The 20,659-nt window shown below is 41.5% G+C and overlaps 1 protein-coding gene and 1 long non-coding RNA gene across 2 annotated transcripts; one reads left to right on the top strand and one right to left on the bottom strand.

Moving 5' to 3' along the window:
- Positions 1–1,976: 1,976 nt before the first annotated feature.
- On the bottom strand, positions 1,977–6,517 carry TMEM200C (transmembrane protein 200C). The gene is made up of 2 exons (XM_014871323.2): positions 6,385–6,517; positions 1,977–4,347 (listed from the first exon to the last, which is right to left on the bottom strand). The coding sequence occupies exon 2, from the start codon at positions 4,303–4,305 to the stop codon at positions 2,665–2,667; it is 1,641 nt and encodes a 546-aa protein (XP_014726809.2). The 5' UTR covers positions 4,306–4,347; positions 6,385–6,517; the 3' UTR covers positions 1,977–2,664.
- Positions 6,518–9,098: 2,581 nt separating this feature from the next.
- LOC148225394 (uncharacterized) lies at positions 9,099–16,566 on the top strand. The gene is made up of 3 exons (XR_015803895.1): positions 9,099–11,067; positions 12,242–12,283; positions 14,386–16,566. It is a non-coding gene; the product is annotated as an uncharacterized LOC148225394 (long non-coding RNA).
- Positions 16,567–20,659: the final 4,093 nt, after the last annotated feature.

Raw genomic sequence — 20,659 nt, 5'->3', positions numbered from 1 at the left:
CAGCTTGAATTCTAAACAAAGATTTCTGACTCCAGCTCCATCTCTGCACAAATTGCTCAACAAATAGTTTTAAGTAATAAATCTGCAAAAATAATGACTTGCAAAGACAGAGAGGAAGCTTTCTCTGCTTAGTAATTTATGTGCTAGAAAATCACTTCTTGTTGCTGTTATTAAAGAATCCAGCTCAACTGATGAAAGTTCATGTTTCACATCTTTTTTGGCAACACAGGGACAAGCTATAATTTTACTTATTAAACACAAACTGGTATAATTTTGTCATTCAAAAGACTTTGCAGTAAATTAATCATCAGAATAATTACTGGCCTGCTTTGATTTAAATCAATCTAAGGAGTAACCAAAGGCTTTTTAAAGTTGGTTGGTTTTTGGTTTGTTTTTTTCCCACCAAAGTACACTTCAGATGACAAGAAATATTTACTAAGAATATTTTAAAAAGCATTAAACATTTAAATGTTTAAAAGCATTTAAAAATGTTTCCTCCTTTCAGAATAAAACAAACACCTGTAACATCTTCATGAGGATTCCATGCCCTGGTAAGTAGCATGCAACTTGCCTTTCCCCTTCGTCTCCATGGAAGGTTTTATTGTGGAAAATAACAAACAGGATGTCTTCAGCTCTGTCAATAACTAGAATCTGCATCAGTACCAGGTAACTCTGCTCACATGTATCTCACAAATCTTGCTGGAAGTCACAGGAGAAGGAGCAGAAGCACATGCCCATGAGAACTGAAAAGAGATCGATGGAAATGCCAGCACCAGCTGAGCCACCTGCTCACCACTTCCTGTGGTGCCTAATCCCACCCCATGCCAATCCAGGCAGTTTTACAATGGATTTTTGCCAGCTGTGTGCTAGCAGTTTAACAGCAAAAAATGCCACAGTGATGTTCCTACTGTCTGTGCACTGGTTGCCACAGACAAGAGGAAAGATATTGCCACCTGGATGTCTCTCTTGCTCAAAAGAACAAGCACAAGCACCTTCTGCTTCTCCATTTTCAAGACTCCTACATGGCAAATTTTTCTTTTCTTTTAAATTACCTTATTACAGAACTTTGCAGGCTTACTAAATGCAATTGTATTTAGTGATAGTTATAGTCCATGTTGCAATGTACTCTAATGTAAGTAAATATGTAGCTAAACATGGAACCACAAGAAAAATTTTAATTGCAACAGAAAGATTTGTCTGCCTACACATTGTGTTTGTTTAATGTCAACTTCTCTTCCCATAGTAGAGAAATGCCACATCCGTTTTTAAAATCAGAAGTATTGACAAAATCTCCTGAGTGCATAAAGCTGATCTGACAAAACACAAGTGCCTGCCATGCTGCAGCTACGAAAATGAAACAGCTCGTCAATTTACTAAAACTCTGTCTACAGACAGAGTATTCTCCAGGCTTCAGGAAACCTGATGCTTTTCTCATGCAGGAAGAAATCCTCATCATGCTGAACTCAGAGAGAAACTGCTGCTGACTTGAGCACAGCCAAATGCTACGAGACTGACAGAGCTATCATTATGCTTTAAAATTAAGCTTATGCACATGCGTTCACGAATAGGAACCGCAACAGCAGAAAGGCATAATGCAACAGTTATAAGGGAACTGAAAAATCCAGAAAGAAGATGATGCAGTTCAAGATTAACCTCACAAAAAAACCTAATCTGAATAGGAGATCAAATGTTTAAAAATGTTTTTCCCTTAGCATGTCAAAATCTCACATTTCTTTGGCTGTCTGTCACAGACTACTGTCAGAAATGGAGACAGAATCTGCTGGTAGAATTACAGTGTAGTTTCTCAAGGACTGAGCCAGTATTTATTTTGAAATTACACATAAATTATTAATTACCTCCTTAAAAGTATAAGCAAGACTTTGACTTCATAGCACTTCTATAATCTTTGACAGTATAAAATGAAACAGTTTGTGATATCTGTAATTACTTACCAAATAAAGAAATTTTTTTGTAAATTTTGTTTGTAAATATTTTATTAAAAAACATCTTTTAATGCTATTAGTCAATACATGTGTAATAATACTTTGATAAAGTATCATGTAGCAATATGTATTTTGGATTCAGGAATGTAATGGTTTTAACTAAATCGTCAGAGCTCTGTTCTGCTCCAGTCTCTTCTAAACTGTTATTTTTTTCCAGAATTTAAACAAACTCATTCTTTGTCAAGGTACGTCATCCTTAAGGCCTTGCAAACGTTTTAGTAATTGAACCAAAACAAAGAGAGAGCTCAGCTTTCTTTCTGAAGACCACGTTGCTTTTGAGCTTCAAAAGGTGCCTGCAGCTTTCAAGCAGTTAGTGGCAAATCAGCAAGAAAGAAATCAGAGGAGAAGAAGGGGCACTTAAAAATCAAAACAGTAAAGTGCACAGCTATACCATCCAAAATTGTATTATCTGATCCAAAGAATTTGCTGGACTGTGGATATTTAATACAATTTGGCTTGTATGAAACATACAATCACGATTAGACAGAAAGGATTTTCTTTTTTCTTCCTGAAGTCATCTACAGGATCTATGGAATTCAATTTTCAAGGGTAACATAGTGCAGCTCTTTGGATATTGATTGGTTTCCTAAGTCCACAAGAGATGAAGAAGCGGGGAAGGTGTGGAGGGATGCAAGGTGTCCTCTTGCCATCTCTGTTTTATTTAGATGCCTGTACTCTCCAGTTCCCCATCCTCCAGCCCTAATGCAGCATGTGACCTAGAAATCATAAAGAGTTTCTCCTTATTTGTGTACTGTCTTTGAGTTTGCTGGGATTGCTCCCCTGTTTGTTCTCTGCTGGTAGCCTTGAGAGGGTCCGTCTGCTCAGCTGGTTCCTCCTCACAGTCCCGAACTTTACTGGCTGCGGTGTTGGCAACTGACTCCAAGGAGGTGCCTGCCTCCTCCAAGTGGCTGTAGCCCTTATTGCTGCTGGAAGGCTCAGACTGGGAGCTCTGGGAGTCCGTCCTGGTGACGGCAGCAGGAGCTGAAGGGGGTGATCTCCCCAGATCTAGAGATTTGGAGTAGCTAGGAGATGCCTTTACCAAGAGGCTGGATTCCAGGACCCTCCTGACAGCTGGTGACCGAGGTGGCTCAGGGGAAAGGGGAGGCCTGGCATCAGGCAAGCAGCTGGTGCTCTGCCGCCTGAGAACCAGCTTGTGCCTCCTTGTCCCACAGCCTCCTTTGATGTGGCTGCTGCTGAGGTCGGTTAGGCTCAGTTCAAACTCCCCCCGCGGGATCTCCTGGGCTCTCCGCTCATCAGGTGATCTCTGCCAGCCTCCCCCTCCTCCGCTGGGCCCCAAGGGCAGCAGGGTGAAGGTGCTCAGTGAAGAGCCGACGATGGAGCTGGCCGTGCTGCACCGCTCACAGCTCCCCGGTGGGCTGCAGGGCGGGCTGGTGACAGGGCAGCCAGCGAGGGCAGCACGCTCCCGGCAGATGCTGTACACAGCCTCAGCCAGGCTGGGTGGCTGTGGCGGGCTGCAGAAGGAGGAACGCTGCGGTGAGGACACCAGATCCGGCGGGGAGAGGGAGACACCCAGTCCTGGTGGCCAGGAGCTCTTGGCCAGCATGGCTGCAGCACCCAGGCCTTCCCCACCCGGCTTTAGCTCCAGGCCCCGGGAGTGCATGTAGTTGACAAAGCCATTGAGAGGGGCTGAGGCCGGGGTGCCTCCATCCTTGGCCCGCAGGCTGTGGGCATCAATGACGGTGGAGTAGAGGTCACGCAGGTTGATGATCTTGGTCTTCTTGTCACGGTTTTCGTGCAACACCGCGTTGGCGCAGATGAAGAGGAAGATGCCAATACCCATGATCAGAGGGCCCAGCACCTTCAGCTTGTCCGAATGCAAGTAGCTGGAGAAAAGACGGAACAGGAAACCCGCTGAGGCCTGGGGGGAGGAGGAAGCAGGGGCAGACCCAGCGGTGGCAGCAGCGGTGGAGGTGTTGGCTCCAGGGGGTGACTCCAGGCGGATCCCTGCTCGCACCCTTTCCTGGCTCTGGGAGCGGTTCGTGTGGGTGCCACCTTGTGGTGCTGGGTGCCGGCCCTTGCCAAAGCTGCTTTCTCTGTACACCTGGCTGGGCTTTGGCCAGTAGCCCACCACAGCCAAGGCGATGCCCACCAGCAGTACCAGGATGCCACAGAGGGCAATGAACCCCGAGAGGGAGCATAGCTTGAGCTTGCCTTTCACCACCACCACGTCATTCTTGCGCTTCTTTTTGGCCTTGCGTTTGCGTTTGGGGAGTTGGCTCTGGGGTTTCAAGGGGTCCTGTTTCCTGGCCGAGATCCTCAGGAGGCCTCCAGTGGCAATCATGGCTGGCTACCAGCGCACTGCCCCCCACGGCCACTCCAGCTCCTACAGAGAAAGGGAGAAGAGAAGATGAGAAACAAGGACAGACCTGCAGCACAAGAGATGTCTCTGCTTGCTCTTCCTCCTTTAAAGTCCTGGTAATTAAAACCCTGAACAAGTGGGATGAAGGTTGACACCAACAGGCAGATCTCCCTTGCCCACACAGCTCCTGTGTGTGAGAAAGAAACAAGCACACCAACAGCATCAGAGCATCCACGTGTCCCATTACACTCTTGCCAAACAGCTAGTTAATTACTTTATACTCCAGGTAAATGACAGACTAAGTAGTATCCACTGAGTAAACAAGAAAAAAATATCTTGCTCATTTGAGAAGCTCAGAGAACACCAAGCCCCACTCCCTAATATGTTCTGGGGTTACAGTGCACACTGACTGTGGTTAGTGATGTCATTCAGGATTTGATGGGATGGGAGAAATAAAAGCAGGAAGACAGTATAGATATGATCTATAGACATCATTTGTCTCATTACACTACTTACACATTACTGGAGGGAGGATTAAACATATTACTTGTCTTGCTTAAATGACTGGGAAAAGAATTATTGTGAAATGCACAAAGGAAACATTCAAACACTGGAAAGTGGTGCCATGTGAAAGTTTTTTCCCAGCCATTTGCACTTGATCTGCAATATTAGAAATTCATCTCTTGCTTGTGGTTCAGAGGCATCCCTAGTTTGGAAACACGTGTGATGTTCCAGGTAACTGTTATGTAACACTGACAAATTCAACCCCCTCCCCCCCACTCTCAGAAAGGGGAGATGGCCGGCAGGTAAGAGATGGAAAGTCAAATCCTATTAAAGGAGAAGTGAAACCTCATGAGTCACCCGGGGAAACCCTAACGAGTGCTTGCAGGGAAACTGTCAGAGGACTCAACACTGAGCATTTGTGGCTTTGTTTTACCGGACCATCAGAAGTCATCTCTCTGTTCTCGTGATCTGAGCTAAACAACACAGTGTGTAGGAGCATTTCTGCACTGTGCAATTCTTTTTGGAACGTATTTCTTCATGCTACCGAGAAGCAGGATCCCCTCCCCCTTTTCTCTCTCTGGGCATCCTATTATTTTTTTCTTTGACGGGGCAAAAGATGACATCACTGAATATAATACGACTCACAAAGTTCAATTAATTGCACTGAAAGGCGATTAAGTAAGCACCAAAAAACCCCCTCCTCTTTCACTGCTCAGCCTTTAAATCTCATCTCTTTGCTCTTCTAATGCCAGAATTGCCACATATGCAGTAATATTGTGTCCCATTTACTCTGTTTGTATTTTCCCCCGAAAAAAAAAAAAAAAGATGGGTGTTGTCAGCAAGGACGTTGCTAAATTACTCACCGAGGTACTGCACGCTCAAAACAAAGAGCAGAGATTTCTCTTTCCTATCGCTGAACTATTTACTAAAAATAGGGGGGGGGGGGGGGGGGGAAGAAAAAAAGCGCATTTTGTTGATGCAAAAGTGTAATTATCGGGGCATGTGTTGCTGTAATTGCCGATTCTTTGATCTCATTTTCTGCTGCCCCACTAGCCAGCTGCCCGTCTCCTCTCCACGGCGATAACAGATGGTCATCGGCTCCGAGGAACGCTCCTAGTCCGGCATCGCCTGGCACTTAGTTTCGGCGATGGCGAGAGCAGCTCTCGGCAGGCGAAGAAGGGCACGGCCATCGCCAGCGGCCGCAGTGCCATGGAGCCACCCGGACGGGAGCGGTGGGGGCTGGAGCCACATCCCGCACGGACGGACTGCGATCCCCCATCCACCCCCGGCAGCCGGACCCGCACGCACCACGACCTTGCCCGGTAAAGCCCAAACACCGCTGTAACACTAGTAACAAGACCCGGCTAAACTCCTTCCCCGGGTTCGCAGGCGGGACTCAGCGGGCTCCGGCTGCCGGGACTCCCGGTACCGGCCCGGCCCCGGGGCGCCGCTGGCTCCGGCCGGTCCGGCCGCGCAGCTCCAGCCTCCGCGGCACCGCGCCGAGCTCCACCGGCCCCCGGAACCGCCGCTCAGGACGGGGCTGCCGCGCTCACTTACCGGGGAGGGCCGAGGAGAAGTCCGGGCGAGAAGCGGGCGAGCCGCCCTGGGGAAGAAACTTTCCAGCCCGAGCGAGCATCCCCGCCACCGCCGCCACTCACAGCCCCGGGCGGACGGGCGGCGGGGCTGGGCCGAGCGCCGGGCGCCCCGTCGGCCCCGCCGCGGCCGCCCGCCTCTTCAGGCAGCTCCGCGGGAGCGCTGCCCCCTCGCCACGCCGCATCCTCCCCGCCGCGGGGCCGCCCCCCGCAGCAGCGCGCCCGCCCTCCCGGCGGAGCCTGTGCCGGTGCCGGCGCTGCCGGCGGATCGCGGCTCCGCGGCTGCCGGCCGGACCCGGCGCCGTTGCCAAGCGACGGGAGCCGTGACACAGGGAAATTGCGGCAGGGCGGCCGCCGCCCCCGCCACCTGCGCACCTGCGGCCGCCGCCGCCTCGCCCCGCACCCCGGCGGCCCCGCCCGCTCAGGCCCCGCCCCGATCGCCGCGACAGCCCCCGGGCTCCTTTCCACCACTACCGTCCTGGCAGTCTCGTCTTCAGCTGCCTCACCTCTGGGGTTTCCCCCACCAGCCAAGTTTGCCTGAATGCTTAGGGAGAAGGTCAAGAAGCAGGTGAAGAGATGAAACAAGAGGTTGAAGAAGAAAGTGGCAACTGACATCCCTCAATGGTGTCGCCCAGAATCTCTCCGTTTCAGCAGAGAATGGGAAACAATGTTCTCTTTTAAGCTACTTTCTGAAAAGTGATTAAATTGAAGCTATCACCTTAGTGAGACATAACCTAACCTGTCCCTTCACACTGCTGCACTTATGCTTGGGAGGAGATTGCTGCTGATTGCTTTAGTGAAGTCTTAGCAGAGGTTCACCATGATCTAGAAAAGCAAATCTCAAGCAGGTTTTTCAGTAAATACAGAAACCTCATCTTGTGGTTTGGAGTTGCTCCTGAATGTACATAGGAGGGTTTGCTGGGGTGGATAGACTGAAAACCTGGGGTTTTGTACAGTAGCCTTAGAGTTCTCTTGAAGCTGAGTTAAACCTAGCTTGAGTGAAACCAGCCTGAGTGAAACCAGCTTTCTTCTACCTCTGTGTTACCTCTCGTGTGGAAGACTGTGGGTAAAACAGCCTGGCAGAAAGTGAAGGGCAATAATGAAAATATTTGTCACACGATGTTTTTAAAAATAAGGGTTCCAACACAGATTGGGAAAATTTTCAGAGCGGTTATGCATATTCAATTAAAGTGTATGTATTCCAGTCTCAACAATTCTGCAATTCTGTGTTCACCCAGACCATGTTATTTTGCATCTTTCACTCCAACCATCGGTGCCTGGTTTGAGACCAAACAAATCCTTAAGCTGCACATATGCATTTTAATGTCATTTGCAGTTTGTCTCAGCAAAATCATTTGGGACACATTTTTTAGTACATATATAACTTTTGGTTATGCAACAGGCTTGAAATTTAAGATTTATTATTTAAGAACTTTTTTAAAATATGTGCTTTGAACCCAAGTCTTCTGACATTCAGTAATTTGCTTTGTGTTCAGCCCAGGATATCAGAGGAAACCAAACATATCACATCTGTTTCCACTGGAGACCTGTATCACATCAATAATGCAGAATCACCAGACTCTCCCTGAAAGACTCCTGTGTAAAAGAGAGTGGAAGAACAAGACTGATTTTTTAAAGGGCAAAGAACTCTTTTCCCTATCTGAGTCATATTTTCTATTTCTGTCAAACTAAACCATTTTATTTAGCTATCTTCTTTATACAACAGCCCTTTTTTTTGCCATATTTTCATTGCTAAAGTTTTGAGTGATTGGGCTATCATCACATTCACAGTTTTCAAATAAATCTTAGCAAAATGTGTTGTAGGTGAGGCCAAATCATGGAAAACAAGAAACATGTTCTTGGATGAAAAGCTTCTGAAGGTGTTGTGCCATGGCAGCTATCAGTGTAATCTTAATTTGCTCTACGTGTTAAGAACCAGTTGTACGATGGCAGGCTGAATCCCTCGCAGCAAACTACTTTGCCAAGTTATGTATCCCTACCTATCCTACAGATTCTTCTTGTTGGGAAAAAAAAAAAAAGTTTTTGGGGCTCTAATGAAGCATTTATTTTATTTTTAGCTGATATGGATTTTTATGTTCCCAGAAGTGGAGTGGTTGCAAAAGGCAGCTTCCCTAATGGTCTGGTTTATTGGTTGCCTGAGTGAATTTGTAATTCTGTGTTTGCATTGACTACTAAGTACTGCTGGCAGGCTCTGATCCTGCCTACTTGTATAACTTTCTACATGATGTGCACTTATCATTAAACTGTGGTGAATGTGAATAATTATTAGGAATTGCAAAGAGTGTATTTGAGCTGGGTTTTTTTTCTCCTTTCTCCCTTCTCATTTCTCATTTTTCTTTCCTCCATTCCCCTTCTACCTTTCTCATCTCCTTTTCTATTTTCCTTTTCTTTTTCCCTGCTTCCTCTCCTCTCCTCTCCTCTCCTCTCCTCTCCTCTCCTCTCCTCTCCTCTCCTCTCCTCTCCTCTCCTCTCCTCTCCTCTCCTCTCCTCTCCTCTCCTCTCCTCTCCTCTCCTCTCCTCTCCTCTCCTCTCCTCTCCTCTCCTCTCCTCTCCTCTCCTCTCCTCTCCTCTCCTCTCCTCTCCTCTCCTCTCCTCTCCTCTCCTCTCCTCTCCTCTCCTCTCCTCTCCTCTCCTCTCCTCTCCTCTCCTCTCCTCTCCTCAAAAATCTAAAATTTTAAAGCGTACACTTGGTTTGGTAGGTTGTTTGTGCATAAGATGATAACCTTTATCTGGTCCTTGTCAGGGCATGCTTCAGTACATCAGCACTGCCATCAGTTTTAGTATATCCACTTGAATATATTCCATCCCAGGCTGGCTGGGTACCCAGGAGATGTGTAGCCAAGTTAATATATCTCAGCCCTCAGCAGGCTCAAGGTCCAAAAGCAATTCAAAAGACAACCTAAAGTACTTGGTGTACTTCTCTGAAATACTGTAACATCTCTGGGTTCCAGATGCAGACCTGCAGTTCTCAGTTTAGCAGTCCAACAAAACAAAATCAGAGAGAAGGCCCTTACTTGTTATAAGCGCAATCTCAACTCCAGATGAAAAAGATAAATATGAAAAGTGTTCTTAGCGTAGTATTAAAAGTATAAGAGAGACATTTTGCATAGGTTTCAGGTTTTCCCCAGTAACTTTCCTTTACAATTTCCTAGGCACAGAGTAACAGAAGTACAGAATGGTAATGGCTATCTTAACTTCTACCCTGCTAGCAGAATGAGTCCCAGTCACAACAGTAGCTCTAGCCTGAAAGTCCATTTCTAAGCTACAAATAATAGCTTACTTAGCTATTTTTAATTAGCTAATTTATTGCATTAATGAAAACAAGATCTGATATGCATTTTCTAGGTATGCTTCACAGTATATTATGCTAAATGCCAAGGTTTCCCAAGTCTTTATTGCTGGAATTCATAGTTTGATCTTATTCAATAACTAGGAAAATGGTAAGAGCATCACTCCAAGTCTGGCCACTGTTCTCAGAGGGGTAAGTGGTTTCAGGTTTTTTTTTCTAATCTTAGCCTCATATATTTTGTTTGTTTGCTTGTTTCCCATGGCAGTAGAAATTCTGATATGATTAATGGTGGAGACTCTGGTATAATTAATGATGATTTGATAACAAATGCAGAGGAAAAGAGCAACATTGAGAATGAACCATGAGAAATCATCCTCACTGAGAAAATATATGTTTTAATTCCTTACAAACCTACATCAAACACAGTGAAACTACATTGTGTACTAGATTCATCCAGCTTATTTGACATGTGGAAAAATCAGAGGCAACTTTGCTTTCCATGGTGTAGCAAGTCTGGGTCTAGATAATCTGCTCAGAGGGAATGGCAATTTGCATGTCTGTTCTTCTTTCAGAATTAATTAAACAGACATACACATTTCTGGGAATGTTTGCCTGGGTAAAGTAATACACAGTCATGAATTCTGGTGATTGAAAGGTAAAGGGAATGAATGTTTTCAGATGAACAAGCTCTTTCGCAAAAAAATAAAAAGAAAAAAAGAAAGGAATTACTAGTTTATCTTACTATTTTATCTTAATTCTTACTGTCATACTTCATCAAAAGATTTCTTTACTTTTGAGGCATTAATTACACTAACCATTTTATAAATATATGTATTTTAATTGACATCTGGTGAAAGACTTGAAACTAGAGGAGACAGAATGTGAATTGCTCCCGGGTCAGTTGTGACATATTGCAGGAAGCCTGTGATGGTCACACCTGGAGGTTGTGAGCCATGCTCAGGGGCAGATGTCACTCACTTTCTTTTAGATGTTCTGTGCTTGACTTCTCAGCTGGTTTAAAAAGAAGCAGGAGCTATTCAGCCATGTTATTTGCCTTCACTTTTGATTTGTTGATTCAAGACAACTGCAAGTAACTGCAAAAAATTGTGTGTGTTATTTGAGGACAAAACCACGTAAAAGCTAATCAGGAAAATCTCCCAAACTTCTCGTTTGGAAGGGAAGAGCAGTGCAGTATTTCCCCCAAATAATTGAAATTACTTCTTTTCTAATTTTTTTTTTCAGGTCGTTCTCCTTCTGCTTCTCTTGGTGCTGTATGATATAAGCTCTTTGAGATGGAGACCATCCCAAAGCTGCTTGACCCTATCTCCAATGAGATATGTATGTAAAATTGTTTCATACTTAGAATCTTCTTTTTTTTTGGACCTTTTTTGTTGTTTAATTGAAAATCCAAGCAAATTATGTGAACGTGCATTTTGCAAAGTTCATAAAAAAGCTTATTTTATCTTCTAGCCTTCAAATCAATATCTGGAGTCATTGAGAGAGCACTAGCTTATGAGAAATAATGCCAAAGCATATTGGAGAGGAGATTGAAATATTTTTTTGTTATATACTACATTAAAAGTACACTACATGCACGCAAAAACACTTGTTTGTAGGAAGGAAACATTAGAATGAATCAATAACCTCTGGCTCCTCCTGTCTTTTTTTCATCTAGGACAGTAAGTGTTAGAGAGGTTTTAAGCCTTGGTAATTTAAAATTCTCTATGTTAAAAAATAAACTTGATACCAGCATTTTTGCAACTCTGTGCAAAGGTTTTTTCATCAAGGAGAAAGATGGTCCTGCCTGTTATTTGCTTTGCTCATTACTAGTCCCAATATCAGAGAGTCCTGGCAATATGAAAACAGCTCAACGAAGAAGTGATCAGGGGGAAAGGTGAGCAGATTGCCTCCTCCATGTGGGGATAGCAGTAGAGTTAGTCCATCCCATCCATGAGCTGGGTTAGTCAACCAAAGGAACCAGCATTCACACAGACACCAACTGTTTTACAGGTATTCTACAATTTCAATTATATCAATGTTTCCCCCTGTTTCTTGGGGATGCACCTGCTCTTTCCCAGCATTTCCTCAGGCTGCTGGAGAACAGGGCTGCCTTTTTATTATACAGAATACACAGTGCCAGTGTCAGCTGGGGAAATTCCTGACTGGTCTGGTGAGACACTGGAACAAAGCAAGCAATCATAATCACGTTTGGAATTAATATTAAAATGACTTTCAGTAATCTGCATGGCAACAGTCTATCAGTCAGGAGAATGAAACACTGATTGCATCCTTTCTTTTTTCAGCAAAGATTTCCTCAGACCAGCACTCCCCACATACTTACATGCTTGTGCAGTTTGGTAGGTGTTTTGCCCTACATTATTAAAGGATTAACTTAGCATTTAATAAATTGAAACTATCACAGTATCTTTTGTGTATGCTGTCAAGCGAGATTAACCCAAATTTTTGACCCGTTTTTTTTGTTTTGTGGTTTCCCTTCCTCCACGACATGCAGTGTTTTACTCTACACTAGACTTATCGTCACTGTGGAGAGACGGTAAGTTAACATAGAGTACTCATTCAATAGAACTAGTTGTTAAGGTCTATTTTTAGGGTCACTTTTCCCCAATGAATTGTCAATGACCTTTAAGATTCATTGCTATCAGTGTCAGAGTAATAAAAGGCCTGCTCAAAACTCAAGGTCAAACTCAAGGTTTAATGGTACATGGGAACATGAAGGAACACAAAAAACATATTTAAGACTCTTGTAGGAATTCTTGTGTTGCCAGAAGAGTCACCTTGTTTCTACCAGCTCTTTTGCAGCTTCTCTATAGGAAAGGGTCTTTGGGGTAAAGTCAATAGCTCTTCTTAGAGCACTTCTTAAACGTGAAAGGTACTGTTACTAATCAGCACAGGTGTGAACAGCCTGGGGGTTTCTCGTATGTGATAGGAGCTAAATCCTTCCCAGGGTAAGGGCAGCACAAAAGTGAACTGTAGAGTTCTTTGAGCTCCTCCATGCTCTGGACCCAAGGGTCGGTATGCTGATACATTCTCTCTTCAGTTACACTTAAGTTATGTTTTGAATTATTATAGTTGTCAAAAGAAGCAAAGAATATTTTCATAAATAACAGTGAACTTTGCCCTAAAGTTGTAGAATGGTGATTTAACAGTGATTAGTAGGTGTTAAGTCCTAAAAGTAGACAGGGAAAAAAGCTCCTATTCAGAACTAGAGCTTGAATTCTGTAATTATACAACACTTAGGGACTCAGATTGTAAGCCATTGCTTATAAAATATAATTCATAGCATTTTACATGGACGGCATGATTATTATTCTTTTGGTATACATGACACGGATCAGACCTCTGCTTTTATTTTGAATGTTAATCTTGCAACATTCAGTTCTGTTAGTCAAATGACTAGCATGACACTAATTGTTCTCAAAGAGATTTGTAACTTTAAAGGTTTCAAATTTTATAATTCTCATAAAGTACAACTTGGTAATGCTTTTCTGCATTGATGCATGAGAGCTGAATTTACGGAATATAGTAGATCTACAGGAAACATCGTGGGTTTGCCCAAACCAGGGAATATTCATAGCAAAAAGCCTATAGAAATATTCTGTTCTTTAATAGAAGAAACATTACCATGAAAGAGTGAAACAAATTAAATGAAAAAGAGCTAGCAACATCATGTGAGCTTGCTGTTATTTTTGCTTTCATTATGACAAAACTCTCCCAAAATTTAAAGGGAAAAAGCAAGGGTACCTTTCAATTGTGCAGGCTAATATACTGTTGCTGGTGCTAGTCTTTTCAGTGCTCCCACTGGGGCAGGTTATGACCTAGATAATCTATATATCTGAAGAAAAGACAATTGACTTGCCATAAAATTTCTGCAGAGATACTGAAAGGAGAATCTGGCCTGTAAGTACTGGGGGATTGTGTATGTGAGTACAGCAGCAAGGCTTTGGCCCCAGCTGTCAAGCACTAACTGAATTCCTCATGTAGCAAGGCAGGAAGAGCATTGGGAAGTTCTATAGGCTTGGGTGTTCCTGAAAACACAGGTATTCCACACAGAAGCAAAACGTAAGCCTCATCTTGTGATGCAGAACATAGCTGATTTTCAGTCTTTTCTGTGTATCTAGTTATTTTTAGAGAGCTATTTGGTTGGATTTTGTTTATACATATTAATGGTGCAGATTAGGTAATTTTGCCCTAAAGCACTCAAAAAGACAGAAACTGAAATAATGTTTTGTTTTCCTGAAATTTATTTGTGACTACATCAGGCTATTGAACAGAAGGGTGGGAAGGGCCTTTTCATATTCATTTTTCTCTTAGTTGGTTTGAATATTTTGTGTGTGAAATGAAGCTTGTCATGCATGTGGGTTAAAAAGCCTCAATACCTCCATTTATTATGCATTCTTTTTTGGTGAATGCTTATTACTCATGCATAGCCAGGAGATGAGGAACACAGATGTGTTAAGAACTCTTCATTTAACTGATCAGCATGGAAGAAAATATTACACAGGTATTTCCAAGTAATACCTGCAGGTATAAATCAGTACATGGAAAAACAATAAACTGTCTCTATCAGAGAGCATCTGATGATGTCTCAACCACAGTCAGAGCACTTACAGTCTTCATTACTTTTGCTTTTCCTAGGTGTTCTTACCACAAAAGACTGTGTTAGTTCCTGTCTCAAATATAACATATTCCATCTCAAGTGTGTGAAATTTATCTCACCTAACTTTGGAAGGCTATGACATGCCTACCTCACTTCCAGAATAATGACAGATCTGGTCTTCTGTTGGAGTGGCAGTTTGAGGGGAGTGGATTTCTGTGATTACTTTTTTCTTCCTGGTGATGATAGAACTAGATAAAGTTTAGGTTTTGATGTTGCAGATTTTCACATTTCTGACTTTTCTCTCTGCTTATCTTTACTGTTTACACTACTTCCTCTGGAGCCTTTTTGCATAACATAAGAGTTCAGCAAAGCACTGGATCTCAGGGTCATGTTCAACAGATTTCTATTCTATATCTCATAATGCTTTTGACATCCCAATATCTAGTTCTTTTCACCACTCAGTGACTTAATTCATCTTTATTTTACTTATGGATCCTTGAGGGAATTCTACATCTGTCTTTCAGCTTGGCTGTCTTTTCTCTCTCTATTCAAAAATTTAATTTAGTTCTAATTAGAAATTTGACTGATGGGTGTGTTGAAGTGTAAACAAAAATTTTTGAGGGAGAAGAATGGATAAGATAAACATTTCAGGAGAATGGCAAGTTGTTTCATTTCACTGGGCAGCAAATTGAGAACAGCAAGTAACTCCTGAGTGGATCACATTTTAAGAGGTGACTTAAATAACAAGAAATAGTTGCACAACGTTTGGGTATGGAAAGACTTGTCTTTGAAGTTGTATGATGAGCCTTTTAGCACAGATATCAGAATGAGTGGTGCTTTGCTCATAGGGAAAATTGGTTTGTCTGCCCTCTGAGACTCTGCTGTCCTTATTTACTGTTGCTCAGTAGGCACTATGCCTGAGGTTGGGAAAGCCATGGAGGAGATTGTAGATAAGCATATATGTAAGATCAAACATATCCTTACTCAGAAGGATGTGATCCTGGAAACTTTTCATGGAGAAATTTGAAACAGGGATTATTCTGAATTGAATTAGAAGGAGTACCAAATGTTAGGTGTAGCTTATGGACACTCTAGTTCTGGCATTCCTCCCATTATTCTGGTTACTCATCCACTCAGAGTCCTCCTTTCACTTTTAGCCATATGCTGCTGAGTTGTCAGCGTTAGTTTGCTAACTATAAAATAGTAAAAAGAAGGTGCATAAGGTTCATTTTAGCAGTAGAGGTGCATTCAGTATTCTTTCTTGATTGGCACAGGCAAAGTATTGGGGACTCAAATATATGCAGAGATTATGGAATGTTTACAGTATACTGGCTAACTGAGGAGTAAAAAGAAAACAAAATATCCTAAAAGATCAGGCATGAGCAGCTGAAGAGCATATTATAGGATTTATCAAGCATGAGACAAGCTGCATTCTCCTCATCTGAAAGGGAACATAACATAGTGAACTTGACCTCTGGATGATTAAATTTCAAGTAATGGATTTAAACCCAAAGACTGGTGAAAGGGAGTTAAATCTTCACTGTTTTATCTTTAAATTTTGGTATTTACATGACTCTGTCGATTTTTTCTCAACATGAAGGTAGATGATATCAGCTTCAGTAAACACATCTTGGAAAATAATCTATTATTTTGCTTAAAGGAGAATTCATCTCTTGGGACTTCATTGTGACAGGATCTACATCTGAGCACCATTACCTGTCTCTCAGAGACAGGCTGGTTCCCAAGGCTGCCATGACTGCATCTTCCCTAGAGGTATCCCATAGCACAGAGGGCAATGTGTGCTTGCAGGAAATACAATTATTTGGTCCCAGTATGTCAAGAAAGCACACTGTTCCTCATTCTGAATACAGAGATAAAACCCTGATGATTCCTTTTCAGTTCCCTCTCTGGTTAATGCTTCTCTGTCTCAAATGTCCCACAGTGGAGAGGCTTAGTTTTGGGGTTTGATTTGTGATTGGTAATGGTGTTGTGAGTTTTGTTATTCCATTTTCACTTTTTTAAAAGTTTCTCACTTCTAATCGTGGGAAAAGTCTTACTAAGAATATGAGACACATCAAATGGGATCGAGTAGAAACCTGATCCTCTGAGTTCAGTGTTGTCTTGCTCATAAAAGCCAGAAGAGTAAAACTGTTCAGATGTCTTGTTTCCCATACCCCTCCAAGTACTAAAAAGGTAAAGAATCAACAATCTGAAAACAAGCGAACTAAAAAATGTCTTAAATAAGATGAATTACTTTTTTTTCCCTATTAGAATATTCATGTTAACTTAAATTTTCAATAAAATATCACTTTGAAATTGTCAAAACCTTTTCAATAAAAATATTTATTTTGAACCAAACTATTGCTTAATAGTTTGGGGTTTTTTGATAGTTTATTGCATTAACTGAATAACTATCCCCCATCCTCAAAATGCTTCTGCAGCTCATGAGGCCCCATATTTACCCTGCTTCAGACATTGTGTGTGACTCAGGCAAAGATGCAGAGGAGTTGTCTGAGGAAACTGAAGGGTCATGAAAGGGATCAATGCTCTCATGTGAAGTCTAGGTGGAGTCATACTTAGAAGTTCATAAACAGCTAGGTTTTCAATTAATTTAATTGAAATACAGAATAATGGAGCAAGGCCAATTTGGGTAGACTTTCTGATGGATTCTGGAAATGGGAATGTACTAGTTCATTAAACATAGCTGTAGTGTAAGAAAATTAAGTGGATTTGAGTTCTTTATCAGTGGAATTAAATGCCTTTTCTGTCTGTTGCTTGAGACAAAAGGGATGCAAAAATATTATTTAAGCAAGGAAAACATGTAAGAGAGCATTAAACACTGTGGAAACAAGGTGCTGTGATGAATTTCTATCCTGCAGAGTCTTGTGCATATATTTTACAGTTAGTGATAAAATAAATGGGATGCTTAGCATTTATGGAAAGGTAATCTGGTGAACCAGTGAAATAGATAAGCTATTTATTTTATCAACTTTTCACTAATTTATGTGAAAAATCAGAGAATGGATTTTGTTCTAGTCATACACTTGTAAATCTTCAGAAGTACCTCAATGAATGATGAATTGATGTAACAGAACATGACTTTTTTATTTCAGACAAGTGAAACTCAAAACCTGTATGCTCTTAGTTTACTTATTATAGCATCTGCTTCTGTAATTTATTTTACCTAGTGGACAGTTTAAAATGTTGCATGTGGCTCTAACTCTAAACTCCTGCCTGGGACGAGCAAAGTTTAAAAATGAACCAAACTGAACTGAGATTATTCTAAATGGACTGTTGACATATTAATGAATAATAGACAAAAAGAACCTCTGTGTGGGCTATAATTACTGAAACATGTATTGAAGAAATACGAAGGCGGAATTTCTATCTCTCATCTAACCATTCCTGGGCATTGTATAAATTGGCACCCCTTGACACTGGCAGGACACAGCCATCTGCAGAAAGTACAGGGGGATCCATGCTGTGATGAGACCCACAGTGTTGCATGGTCCTGATACACTAGAGTCATCCTAAATCTTCTGCCACTGTAGTGTGGAGGTAAAGTTTATTTTAACATGGGCTGTGCTGCTCTGTGGAAGTGTTGTCAGTGAAGTTGCAGACAGTTTGTGACATGGGAAGTGATGAGTTTCAAGTTTGTTCTTCCACAGACAATCGAATCATTTCAGTGCATCGGCATGAAGATTTTCATATATAGATATACTGAGGATATCACAGAACTGGCAACTTCTAATCCCACTCTCACACTTGTCTAGAGGTGTTGCTGTTAGCTCCCACTCAGAGAAAAATATCCAACACTTCATATGTATTTCACATGAAAAGAACTACAGACATGAAGCAGAAGCTGACTGGGATTGCAACCTAATTTTCAGTAGTTTCTCAACAAGACAAACTGCAAAATCTACTGATAAACAGAGATATAATGCCAATAGAAATCTGTGTGAGGATGTTCTGCGATTTGTCTAGTAAACCGTAGCTGGGATTTGTCTTAGTAAATTAGGAAAAACTAGATGTAAGGGAAAAATTTGTTTAACCTTTCATGAGAAATGTCAAAATACTTTCTTAAAACACTGTCTTGAAAAATAGAGAGCATGGCCATTTTTTTCTAATACTTTTCTTATTTAAATCTGAGATTTAAAAATGGATTAAAGTGATAAGTTTGGAACGTGGCTAAAGTTTAGATTGAGCAGATACTTACATAATTTGTATCTCCAACACATGAACCTCTTCTAGGCTAGCCTCTTCTGAAGAAAATATGACTGCCCTTTACATCGCTGATAAACATGAGTCAAGATTCTTTTGAATCTAAGTAGTAAAACACTTATTTGCAGCCACCAACTTCAACATAAGCACCCATAACCACTTAAATCAAGGGGGTTTATCTGGGTATTGTTCATATTTGTTTCTGTGGAACAAGCAGTAGAAATAGAATGTGCCTCAAAGTAGCATAAAATGAGTAATCAAAGCCAAGGGACACAGCCTGAATAAACACTGAGACTGTGATCCTGAGGTGAATGCAAGCCTATACAACACAGTCTTAGGATTAATGTCAGCTGGCAAATGGTCTGGAAAGAAGGCAAAAGTGCTAGTTTCCTTCTTTCAAATACCTGTTTCATGCTTTCCAATATAATAGCTAGGGGTCAAAGAAGGGTCTGTTTGTTTTTTTTAAGGAGAAGACTTTTTAATTTGAGGAAAGGAAAACTCAAGAGGTGACACAGAGCCTTCAGGCTGACGTGGTACTCTACTGAAGATGCTGCAACAATGTGAGATTTTATTACTGAATTTGGACCATTTAGAATTAGGAGCTTAGGATTAGGGTATTTACCTTATATGTATATATATCTTGTGGTTCTGTGGTTCTTTCAACAGAACTGGTGAAACTCATTCATCCTCAGAAGGTGATGGGAAGGTAACTCTTCCCCAGCTCTGAAATTATTCTTCCAGTTTGTGCCTTGCTGTGCTTATTTGCCTAAACATAACAAAGTAATTAATACATTATATTATTGCAAATGATTGTGGGACCCATTTCTTAAAAGTATGGGTGAGTTAAAATTAAGAAGCCTGGAGCTAATGTAAATATAATTTAATTTTTGAAAAATAATGCATGACATGAACATTCAAGTTCTGACCTTGAATAAATGGTTATATCTCAAGGCAAGGCTTTTTAAATGCAAACAACTTTTAATGACACTGGCATTCTAATAAGATGGAATCTTACTTGCGGAAATTAATAAATATGAAAACAATGACCCTGCCATCAATATATCAGATATGACACCTACTGATGTATGTGGGGGACACAGGTAAAAGGACAATGTGCCAGTATGAAAATTTATTTGCCTTTCAATCCATTTGTACTATTCTGTTTGACTGTTTCAAGTGATGACAAACTGAGTCTTTTCACAGATGAATAAGTATTCTATGGGATATTCCTTTTTAACAAATTAGAACTCAAATTTTGTGCTGAGCTGAAAATGAGTAATTAATCATGGTGGTCATTTGTCACAGGCTCTGTAACTCTAGGGAAACAAATCTTCATATTCAGAGATGCCTGGAATTTGCTCCCACATGTTAGCTGTTTCCACTTATATTTTTCCTTTTTTTTTTTTTTTTTTTTTTTTTTTTAAGTAAAGAGCAGTGGGAATCCAATGGCTATGAGGTGAGGCAGGTCATGAATTCTGTGCTTTCAGAATGCACTGTAATACTGAAAAGAAAAAAATCTCAAACCCAACTCTTTTTTCTCTTTATGGTTTTACAAAGTGTTTGAAAATGTGGTGAGAAAGAGCCATGGAAGTGGGCACTTGCAGTTAAAAGAAGTGTTTGATTTACTATAAATAATTGTTCCAACATTTAGCTTTTTTTGAAGATCTTAATCAAATGCTATTCTCAATTTGGTAAATATTTTCAGGAGCCTGATATTTTCAGCCAGAAAGGAATTGAAAACAGGGCTGAAAAGAGGTGTGCCTCTTACATGAAGTCTTGGCAATAACTTTCTTTTTCCATCCTGCTCAAATGCTTTTCAAAAGCACATTGGGGAAAGCTGCAGTGTAGAGAATAAAGACTTACCTGGTATTCAGATGAAGGGAAGAGGAAACAACTGCATTTTATTCAGATCTCTCACAATTTAGTTGCGCTCATTGCTGCACTGTGTCAAATATAAATTTACCTTGGTGTAAATAAGAGAAGGCTTAGACCTAAAACTTGGATGTTTTGGAAACCAGCAGCAGACTAAGTTGCTACAAAAACCAGATGCTGAAACGCTGGGAGCATAGAACCTATTCTCTTTTGATCTGA

This window comes from Sturnus vulgaris, chromosome 1 (genome assembly GCF_052056855.1).
Source record: "Sturnus vulgaris isolate bStuVul1 chromosome 1, bStuVul1.hap1, whole genome shotgun sequence".
Classification (NCBI taxonomy): Eukaryota; Metazoa; Chordata; class Aves; order Passeriformes; family Sturnidae; genus Sturnus; species Sturnus vulgaris.
The sequence above is the reverse complement of the archived record's forward strand: the minus strand, read 5'-3'. Positions and strand labels throughout refer to the sequence as shown.

Coding starts and splice junctions, on each gene's coding strand:
- TMEM200C (XM_014871323.2), bottom strand. CDS start 4,305: ATGATTGCCACTGGAGGCCTCCTGAGGATCTCGGCCAGGAAACAGGAC.